The sequence below is a fragment of the Molothrus aeneus genome, chromosome 31, assembly GCF_037042795.1.
Source record: "Molothrus aeneus isolate 106 chromosome 31, BPBGC_Maene_1.0, whole genome shotgun sequence".
NCBI lineage: Eukaryota > Metazoa > Chordata > Aves > Passeriformes > Icteridae > Molothrus > Molothrus aeneus.
The window spans coordinates 2,578,334-2,592,480 of record NC_089676.1 but is presented as its reverse complement, the minus strand read 5'-3'; the positions used below and the strand labels follow the sequence as shown (position 1 = coordinate 2,592,480).

The window sequence follows — 14,147 nt, the reverse complement described above, 5'->3', positions numbered from 1 at the left end:
GGAAGGGTGGGGAATGGCGGATGGAGGACAAGGATTCACGGGAATCGTGGAAAAGGTGCAGCCCCCAGAGGGATCCTCGGGTGACACAAACTCTGCTGGAGCTGGGGCTTGGCAGGTGGGCTCCTGGGGCTCCAATTGACTCACAGGGACCTCATTTCACACCCCAATTCCCAGAGCATTTCCAGCAGACTCGGCAGGATCGAGGGGGCTTTGGGTCCGGATTTGGCAGGTGAAAAAAGGAGAGAAACAGTTCACAGGAGACATAAGAAAAAACATTATTAAAAAGAAATGGGGGGGAATATAAGAAAAGAATCAGAGCCTCCTCTCACCACATGGATGCCTTGCTCCAAACAGCTCTGCCACAACTCCAGCACGATGTGCTCCCGCGGCTCCTGCCACGACTACGAGTCCTCCTGCCACGGATCCCGGTCCTCCTCCTGCCACGGATCCCGCTCCTCCTGCCACGACTCGGGGCCCTCGTGCCACTACACCATCCAGAGGCAGCCTGTGCAGAAGTTCAGCTACGTGACGCCCTGCTGCCCCCCGGTGCAGCCCTGCTACCCCCCTGTGCAGCGTTACTGCCCCCCAGTGCAACGTTACTGCCCCCCAATGCAGCGTTACTGCCCCCCAGTCTGCCCCCAGGTCACCAAGAACATCTGCAAGCTGCCCCCGTCCTACCCCAAGTACTGAGGGCAGGATCCAGCCCCTGGATGCATCGGTTTGCCCCTCGTCCACAGCTTCCAGCTCGTCCCAGTGCTCGTGGCTCCGCAGCTTTGCCACTTCTCTCCAAGAAAAAGCTTCTAAAACCGCCGGAGGTGATGCAGTTTTAGGATGAAACCTCTCGGTTTGAGGAGCTCTGAGATGTTTATCTTTCCTCTGCCAACGCTGGGAATGGTTCCCTTCTTGCTTTGCTGCTTCGTCCTCCAGCAAGACAATAAAAATGGTGTTTCAAGCCAAATGAGCAGTCCTGGATGTTTTCAGTCACTGCTGTATTAAATGGGCTGGGTCGGTGGGCAAGAGGGGCATTGAGGGGCTGGAGTGTGGCAGAGAAAGGAACAGAGCTGGGGAAGGGGCTGGGGCAGCAGGAAAAGGGTCTGGGGGAGCTGGGGGGGCTCAGCTGGGAGAAAAGGAGGCTCAGGAGGGACATCAGGAGGAATTTCCCCATGGAAAGGGCGGTCAGACCTTGGAAAGGGCCGCCCAGGGATGTTTGGAGCCACCATCCCTGGAGGTGTCCGAGGAAGGCCTGGAGGTGGCACTCAGTGCCCTGGGCTGGGTGAGAAGGTGGGCATCAGGCACAGGTTGGATTTGGTGGTCTTGGGACCTCTTTTCTCTGGGATTCCACGCTGGTCTGGGTGGCATCTCTGTTTTCCTGTGGGTTTGGAATCACGATTTAATCCCTGGAGCCGGAGGAATGCCAAGGAAATGTGAAATCCATGGAAAACGCCTGCAAGAGGTGGGAGGAGCACGTGGGGTGAAAGAAATCCTTGCCCTGGGCTCAGCCGATGTTGGGGGTTCGAGTTTCCACCTGACCTGTGTGTTCATGTGTCTGCTTTCAGTTCTGCTATTTTTGGAACGGAAATAAAATCAGACCCTGCAGGGTTTTGAGCATGGAACAGCCTCAATTAACCAGTTTCTGCAGTGTAAAATGAGTGAAGGTTTCCCCAGCGTGACTCATCCCTCATCACCCATCCCTGGCCGTGGGAAACAGCCTGGAATGAGCTGGGTGCTGCAATAGCCACTAAATGACCACTTGGTCAATAAGCAATTGGAATTAGTTATTTATAGGTTCTGGAGAAAATGCTCATTAGAGAGGAATGGGTTAAAAAGGAAAAGTTGAGGTCGGGGCAGAGAGCAATGAATGATTCACCTGCCTGGGGGTTCCTGCCCTTGCCAAGAGGTGGCTCAGCCTCATAGGAGCCTGAAAAAAAACAATTTTCTTACTCATTCCTGCCCTCCCTGCAGGTGGGAATTGAGTTTGTGAGGTTTCACCGCAGCGGTGGTTTGGTCTTCAAGCAGAGACTTTCACTTCCCTGTGCTGCCCCAGCTTCCAATTCCCTCCTCCCTCACTGACCACGGCACGTTTTATTTCATTTTCCAAATCCAGAGAAAGCCATAAAGTTGATAAGGAGCCTTTTCCCCATGGATCCAGGCTGGGAATGTTGGGAATGTTGGGAATGTTGAGCCTGTGGAGACCTCAGAGCCTCTCCCAGGATCTGCAGGGGCTCCGGGGAAGCTGGAGAGGGACTTTTCCTCAGGAACTGCAGGAACAGGACACGGGGAATTATTTCAGAGTGATGGAGAGGAGTTTTAGGTGGGATAAAATGAAGGAATTGTTCCCTGTGAGGGTGGGAAGGCCTCGAAGAACCACAAGCGTTTGGCAAGAGAAATCCTCTTTTCCAGGTGGCCTGAAGGGACATTTCTGCTCTGCTAAGGACACACCAAATAACTTCAGGCTTATTAATTTCTGTTGTTTACACCTCGGTGTAAACAAATCTAAAAAGTAAAACAAATTAAAAATTAAATTCAAATGACGACACCGTGGATTCCACAACCCGGACAAACTGTGAGGAAACCCCCAGAGATTAATGGGGAGGAATTTGCCTCAGGATTGCTTTCCTGTATCTTCAATCCAAACAAATGGAGCTCTGCTCCTCTGGGCACCTTTCAGAGCCTGCACAGTCCTTTCACTCAAAGCAAAAGATGATTGAGACATTTTTATGGCCCTAATTTGAATATTTTCCTCTGCAAAATCGCTGTTGGGATCTACGAATCCACCTTGCAGAGCTTTAAACTCCTCCGGTGTTCACATCCAACTGGGACAATGGGAATTTTTTGGCTCGCTGGATGAAACCATGCACCAAACCCATACAAAGTCAACATAAAACGGCCTAATTTTGGCCAAACCCTCTTCCATCACCTCCCTGCTCAGGATATCCCACATTTCTGATGCTGGAATTTCTCTGGAGTCTCCGGAATCACCTGGAGCCGCGGGGACTCGGCCGCTGCAAATGTCAATCACTAATTAGGAGAGAATGGGCGGCACCCGGCTCAAGGTCATTAATGCAGCTAGAGCCAATAGGAAATTAAGCTCTGAGGGAACTGGAACGTTGACCTTGGGATGGCCTTGCCTGGAGAAGTGGTGACTTCACGGTCCTGTGAATTCCTAGAAGGAGGAGCAGCTCCTCCAATTGTGACGTGGCCCAACATCAAGAGCGGAACTGAGGGGAAACAGAGGATTTGTGTCACCAGGAGCCAGACTGAAGGTTCTGGTGGCCCAAAGTGTCCTCAACATCCAGAATTGGATGAGAAAACACAGCCTAAATCTCCCCTCCCTCACCCCAGCAGAAGTGAGGGGTCTCCAGGGATGCAGGGGGTCCTTCGGTGCTCAGCACCCATTTCCACCCCAGGGGTGACCTCAGTCACCAAACATTTCCCGTGACGGGAGAGAGATCATTTTTTAATAAAGTCGTGGTTTAATTTGAGATCCTCGAGATGCTCAGGACACATCACACGGAGGCTTTTATGCAAAACAGATATTAACATCCATCATTAATGGCTGATCACAACGTGATCATTAGCATCGGCGCTAATCGCTGCCAGCGGGTGACTGGGAGCTGAGCACGGAGTTTTTCCAGAATTAGCATCCGTGGGTGGCTCTTCCATTACTCCAGGGCATCTTGGAATCTGAAAAGAATTGAATAGGAATTCTGCAGATCAAGTCATGCCGAGCATAAACAAGATGCAAAACTTCCAGAGCCATTTTGCATTTTGTTTTTATTTAAATGTGCCAAAGAGGAATTGGAAAAACGCAATCTCTGATTTGACCCAAAACCAATCCCAAATTTCCACAACGAATTTGCAAGTGAAAATGTTTGATATTGGCAAGGCCTTGAGCCTGAGAGAGCTCAAGGAGAGTTTGGACAACGACCTCAGGCACAGGGTGGGTCTTTGGGGCTGTGCAGGGCCAGGGGTTGGTCTGGATGGTCCCTGTGGGTCCCTTCCAGCCTGGGGTATTCCATGATTCTATTCCCAGGTGTTTTCCCATGCATGGATGGGATGCAAGGGAAGGGACATCAAGAACTTTCTGGGTTTGCCCTTCTGGTGACCCCAGAGAAGGACTTTGGGCTCCACCATTTCTGCATTCAGACGCAAAGCACGGGACCATGGAACTGCACTTCCTGGAATTCTGTTTTAAAAATCATATCAAGGAGCAACTGACGTCCAGAAGCTTCTGCACGCCTCTGGAATCCACTGCACCTCAATCTTAATTAGGATTTTTATGTCAATTAATCATCTCCACGCAGCAGCCTTACCATATGCAAAGCGGGTAGAAACAACGCCTCCGAGCGTCCCACAAGAATTAACTCGACATTAAAAAATTGTAAAAAATTCACACAACAAATTGATAATAACCCAAAATTGAGGGGTGGGTCAAAAGCCACGAGGCAAAGACTAAACACATGAAGGCCCATTGGGTGAATAAGTACAGGCTTAGTGCGTAAATCACGGATTGCTGGGGGGTACCTCATGTCCGGCAGGACAACTCCGACCTCAATAAAAAGGTCTCCAGGTGCCTCTGCTCCTCACACAGCTTCAGCTCTCAGCAAGAACAAGAACGGTGAGTGCTTCCTACCAGAGATCCTTGGTTCTCTTGGTTCTTTGGCTTTGGGCAAGAGGTGGACTGAGGCTGGGTCGCTGTGTGTGATCTCTGCAGGGTGGTGGGATGGATGAACCTTCAAAGGTGTCTTCGGACCCAAAATGTTCTTTGGCTTTGTGGTTCCATGGGTTTTTGATTCCATGGCTTTGTGATTCCGCGGATTTATTGTTCCAAGGCTTTTTGATTCCAAGGGTTTATGGATCCATGGGTTTAAGGTTCCATGGCTTTGCGGTTCCGTGGGTTTTGCGATTCCATGGTTTTAGCGTTTACAGGGTTCCGTGATCTACAGCTCTCCCTGAAATCCAGATTTTTCTGAGACTGTTGATCTGCTGCCTCTTGGAAAAGACGGACAGAGCACAGTGGAAAATGAGCTGCTTGGGGTGGAAATTCAGGGAGGAGCACAGAACAGGCAGCTCCCAGGAGAGTTCAAATATCTCTGGGACACTGCAGGAGTTGCTTCGATTCCTGCGAGGATCTTGGGTTTCCAACTCAAGACAAAAAAAAATAGGAAAAGGGGTGGGATGAGGGCCTGGGCAGGGTGGAAAGATGGGTTGAATCTCAAAGTCCTTTGTGTTCCAGGTCCTCGCTCAGCCACCCTTCACTCCTCTCCCAACACCATGTGCTCCACTGGATGCTGTTCCACGGGATGCTGCTCTGTCGTGAAGAGCAAGACCGTGTGCTGCACCCCCTGCAAGACTGTGTGCTGCAGCCCATGCAAGACCGTGTGCTGCAGCCCCTGCAAGACTGTGTGCTGCAGCCCATGCAAGACCGTGTGCTGCAGTCCCTGCAAGACCGTGTGCTGCTCCCCGTGCCAGCAGTCCTGCTGCTGTGACCCGTGCCAGTCCTGCTGTGACCCGTGCCAGAAGCCTTGCTGTGACCCCTGCCAGAAGCCCTGCTGTGACCCATGCCAGTCCTGCTGTGATCCATGCCAGAAGCCCTGCTGTGACCCGTGCCAGTCCTGCTGTGACCCGTGCCAGTCCTGCTGTGACCCGTGCCAGAAGCCCTGCTGTGAGCCATGCAAGACTGTCTGCTGTGACCCGTGCCAGAAGCCCTGCTGTGAGCCATGCAAGACTGTCTGCTGTGACCCGTGCCAGAAGCCCTGCTGTGAGCCATGCAAGACTGTCTGCTGTGACCCATGCCAGTCCTGCTGTGACCCATGCCAGAAGCCTTGCTGTGACCCGTGCCAGTCCTGCTGTGACCCGTGCCAGTCTTGCTGTGACCCCTGCCAGAAGCCCTGCTGTGACCCATGCCAGACCTGCTGTGATCCATGCCAGAAGCCCTGCTGTGACCCATGCCAGACCTGCTGTGATCCATGCCAGAAGCCTTGCTGTGATCCATGCCAGACCTGCTGTGATCCATGCCAGAAGCCTTGCTGTGACCCGTGCCAGAGCTGCTGTGACCCGTGCCAGAGCTGCTGTGACCCGTGCCAGAAGCCCTGCTGTGATCCATGCCAGAAGCCCTGCTGTGATCCATGCCAGACCTGCTGTGATCCATGCCAGAAGCCCTGCTGTGATCCATGCCAGAGCTGCTGTGACCCGTGCCAGAAGCCTTGTTGTGACCCATGCCAGACCTGTTGTGACCCGTGCCAGAAGCCTTGCTGTGACCCGTGCCAGTCCTGCTGTGACCCGTGCCAGTCCTGCTGTGATCCTTGCCAGAAGCCCTGCTGTGACCCGTGCCAGTCCTGCTGTGACCCATGCCAGTCCTGCTGTGACCCGTGCCAGTCTGTGTGCTGCACCAAGGTGTGCCACAAGTCCGTGTGCTGTGTCCCACGGCCCTGCTGCTCTCCCTGCTGTGTGGTGAAGAAGCCCGTGGTGGTTTGCTGCACCCCCGTGAGGAAGTACTGCACCCCCTGCATCCCCATCCAGCAGTGCTGTGCCAGCCTCAGGAAGACCTGCTAAACTGCCCCAGGTGGCTCTGAGAATGGGCACAAGGAGGTGAAAATCTCCTCATTTGACTCTGGTTCTCATGGCGATGGAGACAATTCGTAGCGGTTTTCTTCTTCTTTCCAAGCTTAAGCTTCTGCTTCTTTCTGTCCCTTATTTATCAGTTGTCTTTAGTTATTGACTGTCTTTAATTAATTATTGACTGTCTTGAGTAGGCCTGAATTTATCTCCCATTGTATAAGGCATTAGATATTAGTGGGGTGTTAATTCTCCTCTTGGTGTTTGGGAAACCTTTGGTGTCACTGTGACCGCTCCTCATTTCCTCTCTTGACTTGTAGACAATAAAACTTGGCATTAAGCAAAACACAACATTTGGTCTTTTGGTCGTTCTTACTTGGCTTTGCCCTTAATTTGTCACTTTGCCCAGGATTTGTCACTTTGCCCAGAATTTTCCATCTTGCCCAGGACTTGTCACCTTGTCCAGGATTTGTCATCTTGCCCAGAATTTTCCACCTTGCCCAGAATTTTCCATCTTGCCCAGGACTTGTCACCTTGCCCAGAGTTTGTCCTCATTCTGACACCATCTGTGCCCTTGGCCAAAGTCCACACATTTGGGACACAAAGAACTCTCCAGGCTCTTGGCACACATTGAGTCGTGTCTGAAGCAAGCAGAGCATTCCTGATCCTCTGGAATGGGTGCCCAGAGGAGCTGTGGGTGCCCCTGGATCCCTGGAATTGTCCAAGGCCAGGCTGGAGGGTTTGGAACAGCCTGGGACAGTGGGAGGTGTCTCATGGCAAGGGGAGGAACGGGATGAGCTTTAAAGTCCTTTCCAGCCCAAACCATTCCTTGATTCCTCCTTGCCCTTCCTGAGCATTCACCTCACTCAGATTTTACTACAGAACGGAAAGCTGAAGTAATTAAAACTCAAAGGACTGAGCGAGGAGGCGTAACTGCACCATCTGAAAACACAGCACTCCATAAATCAGAGACCCCTCAGATATCCTGACTTGGAAGGGATCCACCAGGAAAACAGAGCCCAATTCCTGCCCCTCCAGAGACACCCCAAAATCCCACCCTGTCCCTGAGAGCGTTATCCAAACGCTCCTGGAGCTCCGGCAGCCTTGGGGCAGAGCCCATTCCTTGGGGAGCCTTCTGAGGGCCCCACCGCCCTCTGGGGGAAGAACTTTCCAGAAATATCCAACCTAGAGCTTCCCTGGCACAGCTCCAGCCATTCCCTCAGGTCCTGCCCCTGGTCCCGGAGCAGAGATGGGAGCTGCCCCTCGGGAGGAAGTTGTGGACAGCTCTGAGATGCACAGGAGCTCACCCCTGGCTTCAGAAGGGACATTCCAACAGGAATACCAAGAGGAATTCACTACTCACTGGACAGCAGGCAGCATCTTCTTCCCGCCACCATCTTCCAAAAATAAAAGCTTAGAAACCCCCAGAAATCGTTGAATTTTTACGGGAACAGAGCGTTTCCCCAGCGCGTTCTGAGCCGGGAATGAAACCTGGGGTTGGCATCCAACCTAAAAGCCTCATTCCTAAAATAGCAAACCCATGAGTCAATGATACCTTCCCTCCCTGGCTGGGACTTTCTTTGCTATTAAAATGCAGGACTCAGCTTGGAATTGCAGGTCTGGAGAAAATGCCCGGAGCTCTGGCTTGATTTGCTTCCTCCAACCTTCACACGCGACATCTGCATTAAAATCATCTTCTCTACGTGTTTGACTTCTCTAAAAACATTCTTGGGTCTTCAGGAGGTTTTTTATGTATTGTAAATCAGGCAGGAGGATATCCCAGATCAAACCATTCAATAAAGAGCTTTCTCTTTAAGGAATCTTTTGAATATTCATTCCGTCTTTGAATCACAGAATCACGGGATGGGTTGGGTCGGAAGGGATGTCGAAAACCACCACGTTCCAACACCCCTGCCATGGACAGGGACACCTGCAGCTAGGCCAGAGAGCTCCATCCAACGTGGCCTTACCCCACACGGGAAAAGCTGCAGGAGCAGATTCCCAAAAATCTCAAACTCCCAGAACCACCGCGGAAGTTTCCAAAAACATCACAGGATGGGGCGTGGGCTATAAAAGGAACTTTGAGTGGATGTCATTTCTGACCCAAGAGCAGGTTAAATGGCGTTGAACAGCAGGGAAAATGCTCTAAATGCTGGCAGTGGTGGGGTGGCTCAGCCTGGAGAAGAGGCAGGTTTGGATGGGATATTGGGAAGAAATCCTTCCCAGCGAGGGTGGTAATCCCTGGCACAGGATATTCCATGGGTGTCCCATCCCTGGATGTGTCCAAGACCAGGATGGATGGGGCTTGAAGCAACCTGGGATAGTGGAAGTTGTCCCTGCCCATCCAGGAGGGTTGGACTGGATGATTTTGGGGTTTCTTCCAACCCCAAATAATTCCATATTTCTATGACTACAATACCAGGATCATCTTGGCCAGCAGGACAGCAATAAAGCCCGATAAAAATGCGATGAATGATTGATTCAAGGGAGATGTTTGAGGGTTTACACAGGGAGGACGTCGCTTTCCTGCAGGCAACTCCTGGTTGTCATTGAGTGACCAAAACAATGTCCTCCCCTGGGGACAATTCCAGAGGGGACACCCAACGTCACAAGAGGTCGTGGTCACATCCTGGAAAGGCAGATCCTGTCCCAGTCACCAGGGATCACCTGCCACCACGTCAGCCTCACAGTCAGAGTCTCCTGGACGTGATGGCAGCCTCTTTTTGCCATGAATTGGTGCTGCCTCAGCATCCTGGAATTCCCATCTTTTACCGGAGGCCCCTCTCATCACATGGAAGCCCCACCATCATCTTCTGGCGTGGAGCTGTCCCTGCTCTGCGTGTGGCCGCAGTTCCTCACGTGAACACTCAAACGTGATCACCACAAGTCTCCTCAGTCCCGGAAACCTTTGGGATAATCTCAGAAATTGGGAATGTGTGGAACCAACACAGGGAAAAACCCTCACACACGCACTGCTGCTCTGAAAGCTGCTTTGTTTAGACTCAGCCCATCCATTCCATGGATGAAAATGAGAAAAAATCTTAATACAACAAAAATTACAAAACAGGGAGTGTGAGGACCCAGCACCCTGAAGGGAGGCCCAAGAGCAAGACTGAGAAAGGGCAAATTTCAGCCTAAATTTTGACCACAGAGGCAGGAAAAAAAAAACATTATTCCCGTTGACCAAAAATTTCCACCGGCCCCCAGAGATCCCGGCCAAGGGCAGAGGGGACACATGAGCAATTACAACTCCAAGTTCCAGGCATGGTTGTCCCAGTGCTTCAGCACCTGGCTCCCCCGAGGCACATTGTTAAGCGTCCCCGTGTCCCAAGGTCATTCCTCGGGAAGGGGTGGGAATACCTCAGAGCTCCCTCCCTCCGGTGCCATTAACGCAAATCCATTAGAAAATTTGCATCTGTTGTTTCCTCTGGAGGAGTAATTATGGGGCACAATTGAGGTGGTGAGCAAACAGAAAGAGGCAGAGATTAAACACGGGGGGAGGAAGGCACGTGAGGGGGTACCCCGGGTGATCCACGGGGTCAGAATTGCCAAGGGATGCCTCATTTCCAGGGGAGGAAGCTTTGGAGAGTATAAAAAGCTCCCCCCAGCCCAGGGGTCTTCATTCGATCGTCTCCACTTCTCCTCTCCTCTCTCCACTGCTCAGCAGGGTAAGTTGGACTTTGCTACTTGTCTTTACTTTGGGATTCTCTGTTTCCCTGGGTTTCTCCAGGGTTTTCTGGGCTGTCTGGTTTGGGACTGGACACTGAAGAAGATTTTGGGATCACAGATTGGTTTTGGGGACCAGAGATCGGTTTTGGGCTGCGCCCAGGTGGATTCTCTCTGGCAGAACCAGTGCTGGACAAAACGCCAGAAGCACAGGAGTCAGTCCTGGGATTCAGGACACCAGGCACCTTCCTGGCCAGTTTGGGATGGATTTGGGGATAAGAAAGCTTTAAGCTGCCTCAGTCTCTGGGAGATTCAAGCAGAGAAAAAGACAAACTCTCTCTTTCCCTTCCAGCCTCGCCTCCACTCCCATCATCAAGATGCCCAACGGATGCTGCGGCGGCGGAAGTAGCTACACCATGTGCTGCTACAGCAGCCCCAAGACCTGCAAGAGGCCGATGTGCTGCAGCCCCATGCAGTGCTGCAGCCCCTGCTGCACCCCCTGCTGCACCCCCTGCTGCATGCCCATGCAGTCCTGCTGCATGTCCATGCCCTGCTGCTACACCATCACCAGCAACAACAACGGCGGCTGCTGTGGTGGAAACAACGGCGGCTGCTGCGGCGGCAACTAAACCCACCCGGCTCGTCCCCTCTTGGATACGGATTTGGATATGGATAACACGCCGAATGCTCCTCCTCCTGTGCTTAGAAGCTGTAGAACTCCTCCTCTTCTTCTCCTGCCTTCCTTCACCTCATCCTTGTGATGTGCCCTGAAGCCGCGGCCCAGCGAGTTCCTCCCGCGAGCGCTGGGCGCTGCTCTTTGTCCTCCTCTTGGTGTGTGGGATGTTTCACTCTTTTCATCACTGTTTCGTTTTGATCTTTCTGGAAAAAAAAAACAAAACCAAACAATAAAATCTGTAGTTTGTGACCCCGCAACCTCCTGGTGTTGAGCTGTTTGTTCGCTGGTGGATCCAGGGGGTTTTGCCGCACCTTTCACCTTTTCCTGGTGGTTTTTCCCAATGTTGGGATTCTCCTGTCTCCAAGGTGTTCACTGAAATAAAATCACGGCATTCCTGATGTAAATCAATTCAAATTGGAGTTCCTGGCACCTCTGGGAGTGATATTTGCCCTCTCTGTATAAAATAGCAGAAAAATAGGAAGAGAATAGGAGAAAAAATGGTTGTTTGGAGACCTCACAGCAGTTTCCAGGATATGGAGCGGCTCCGGGGAAGCTGGAGAGGGACTTTTCATCAGGAACTGCAGTGACAGGACAAGGGGGCGTGGGGTCAGACTGACAGAGGGGAAATTGAGGTTGGATATTGGGAAGAAATCATTCCCTGTGAGGGTGGTGAGGAGCTGGCACAGGTTTTCCAGGGAATTTCTGGTTGTGCCATCCCTGGAAGTGCCCAAGACCAGGTTGGACAGGTCTTGGAGCCACCTTGGATAGTGGAAGTTGTCCCTGCCCATGAAAAGGGGTGGAATAAATGGATTTTTAAGGTCCCTTCCAACCCAAAGCGGTCTCTGGTTCTATGAAAATAATCCATAAACTCAGAAAAAACAGGAATGTTTTCAGGAAGAGTCTGACACAGACACATCCCAGACAGCCAAAATCTGCCTCAGGACTCACAGCGCCAGTCCCTTCAGACAGTCTGACACTCAGGACATGGAGGTTCTGCCTCTGCCAAACTGAGTTTCCAGGCATTTGTTTGTAAAACAAATGCTGAGGAGCCTCTGCTGCCTTCAAGGGTCGGTTGGAGTTCTACCAAAACATGAAAGTTCTGCACTGCCATCCTTTTGATGCATTTTATGCCCTTTTCTGACTCTGTTTCCACGCTGCTTCAGTCCCTTGTTTGCATTGTGATCCACACCCAACTCCCCAAAAACAGTTCGGGTACCCTGGTTCCACCGAGAGTTGGACACGACCATGCAGGGTGGGAAATGCCCACCTCCACCTCCCTTCTCACAGCTGCCAATGGAAAACCTCCCTCAGGAGGCACAAGTGGAGTGCATCCCTTTGCTACTGCCCCATTAATTCCCTGCAAATTGATAAATGGATCTGCCCAGGTGCATTTGTCTCTCCCACCAGGAAGGAAATGCCGCGCGTGTTCTCCTGCCCTTCACGCAGAAGTCACAATTACCGCCTTGCTTCTCCCTCGTTTCACTCCAGAAATTGCTCTCATGCCGGGGAAGCCTGGAAAGGAGCTGCTGGCATTTCCTGCAGGGATGAAACAGCTCCGAGATCTCAATCTGCTCCCCCTTGCACCGCACAGAGAGCAAAGCAAGGTCCTCATCACCGTCCTCGGGGCTGGTCCCAGCTCACCTGGGCCGACCCCTCTCCCCAGCAGCCCTGGGATCCCTGAGGATGTCAGACAGCAGCAGGGAACTGGCCAGGCAGGATCCTCCATCCTCTCATTAGGCAGCTCTCAGGATAATGTGGCGAGGTCCTCGACTGAGAGCTGCAATTTCAGACCGTGAAAAAATCCCTCCCAAAATTCCTGCCCGGTGCTCCTGCCAGGCTTCAGCTGCCCAAGGCTCTGCCCTACCTCGACGTCCCTCCCTTCCTCTGTCCCTCACAGAAAATGGTTTCACCTCAAAAAAGTCTCTTCCTGAGTCCCTGCCTCCCACTCAGCTCCACCAGCCCAGCGAGGAGCAGTTTCTGTGCTGGGCCCTTCTCTTCCACCTCAATCTTCTCATTTTTGGTTCATTCTGGGCTCCCTCCATTTCCAACACCCTCAGAGGGTCCTGCGCCAAGTCCAAAACCCTCCGTCCCTGCTCAGGGCCAGGATTCCAGAATTCCTGGAATTCAGCTGGATGCCAGGGGAGGCTGCAGGAGGGAAATGTTGATTTGGGGTGCTCCACACCCAGTCCTGGAGCCACCATCCCTCGTGTTGCCTCTTACACAGGCAGAGCTGCCCCTTAACCTTTTAATTGAAATATTAATAAAAATACTAATAAAAATACAATTTAATAAATAAAGGGAGAACTTCCCAAACCTGGAAGTGTCCAAGGACAGGCTGGATGGAGCTCTGAGCAGCCTGGACATGTCCCTGCCCATGTCCCCTGCAGAGGGGCGGAATTGGATGATCTTTAACATCACTTCCAACCCAAACCATTCCAGAATGCATTTGCACAGAGTCACGTGCGGGTGACTGAGCCCCAGACATCCCAAACACCGCTGGCTCCCTCCTCACATGCACATCCAGTGACCAGGAACAAACAAACATCCCCATTTTCCTGATGTTTTCCCAATTTGCTCCAAACGCCATCCCCGCGGAACGACCGGCACGACGCCGGGGCTGGGTTTGGGCTCCAGCTCTGATTCAGCACCAGCTGCTGCTGAGTCAGTCCCAGAACATCTCCATCCAGCAGATACGAGGCCGCATTTTTTAGCTCCCTCACAAGGTTGTGGGGAGGACAAATTCATCCAAATTCACGGGAGCCCTTTGATTATCTCCAGGCTAAACCATGACGAGGCAGAAGGAGCGTGGTGATCATCAGTAATGAGGCGAAATGCAAATTCCAGGCGACACCTATGGCTAAAAAATATGGGTTTGGATGGATAAACAGGGAAGCTGGAATGGTCAATGGCTGTCTCACTTCCAGGAGGAAGGATGGCCGGGAGTATAAAAGGGCTCCGGGCCCAGCTCACTTCATTCGCTCATCTTCTCCTCCCTTCAGCTCTCCTCACTCTTCAGCAGGGTAAGTGAGAACTTCGAACCCTTCCCTCACCTCCTAAAGGGGAATTTTGGACATCTAAAATTTGGATATCTGATATTCATAGCAGATCCAAGTATTTTTGGGCATCTGGGGTGGGGATTGGACGTTGGGGTTTTACGAACTCTGCACAAGGGGATGAGCTGGGAATGTTCGGGGAGGTTCTGGGAGTATCAACGGGGCCATGCAGGGGAGGGGCATGGAGAACATTC

General features: G+C 52.0%; 2 protein-coding genes across 2 annotated transcripts; both read left to right on the top strand.

The window, feature by feature from the left end:
• Positions 1–5,274: 5,274 nt before the first annotated feature.
• LOC136568092 (keratin-associated protein 9-1-like) lies at positions 5,275–6,555 on the top strand. Its single transcript, XM_066567947.1, has 2 exons — positions 5,275–5,427; positions 5,500–6,555. The coding sequence occupies exons 1-2, from the start codon at positions 5,275–5,277 to the stop codon at positions 6,553–6,555; spliced, it is 1,209 nt and encodes a 402-aa protein (XP_066424044.1).
• A 4,046-nt stretch (positions 6,556–10,601) lies between these two features.
• On the top strand, positions 10,602–10,853 carry LOC136568113 (late cornified envelope protein 1D-like). Its single transcript, XM_066567971.1, has one exon. It carries the CDS (start codon positions 10,602–10,604, stop codon positions 10,851–10,853), a length of 252 nt encoding a protein of 83 aa, XP_066424068.1.
• The last annotated feature ends 3,294 nt before the right edge of the window (positions 10,854–14,147 follow it).

What these genes read in the sequence shown, in the direction of transcription:
- LOC136568092 (XM_066567947.1), top strand. Translation starts at nt 5,275, where the DNA reads ATGTGCTCCACTGGATGCTGTTCCACGGGATGCTGCTCTGTCGTGAAG. An exon ending in GCTGCAGCCCATGCAAGACC is followed by an intron (nt 5,428 to 5,499) that starts GTGTGCTGCAGT and finishes GACCCGTGCCAG; the next exon opens with TCCTGCTGTGACCCGTGCCA.
- LOC136568113 (XM_066567971.1), top strand. Translation starts at nt 10,602, where the DNA reads ATGCCCAACGGATGCTGCGGCGGCGGAAGTAGCTACACCATGTGCTGC.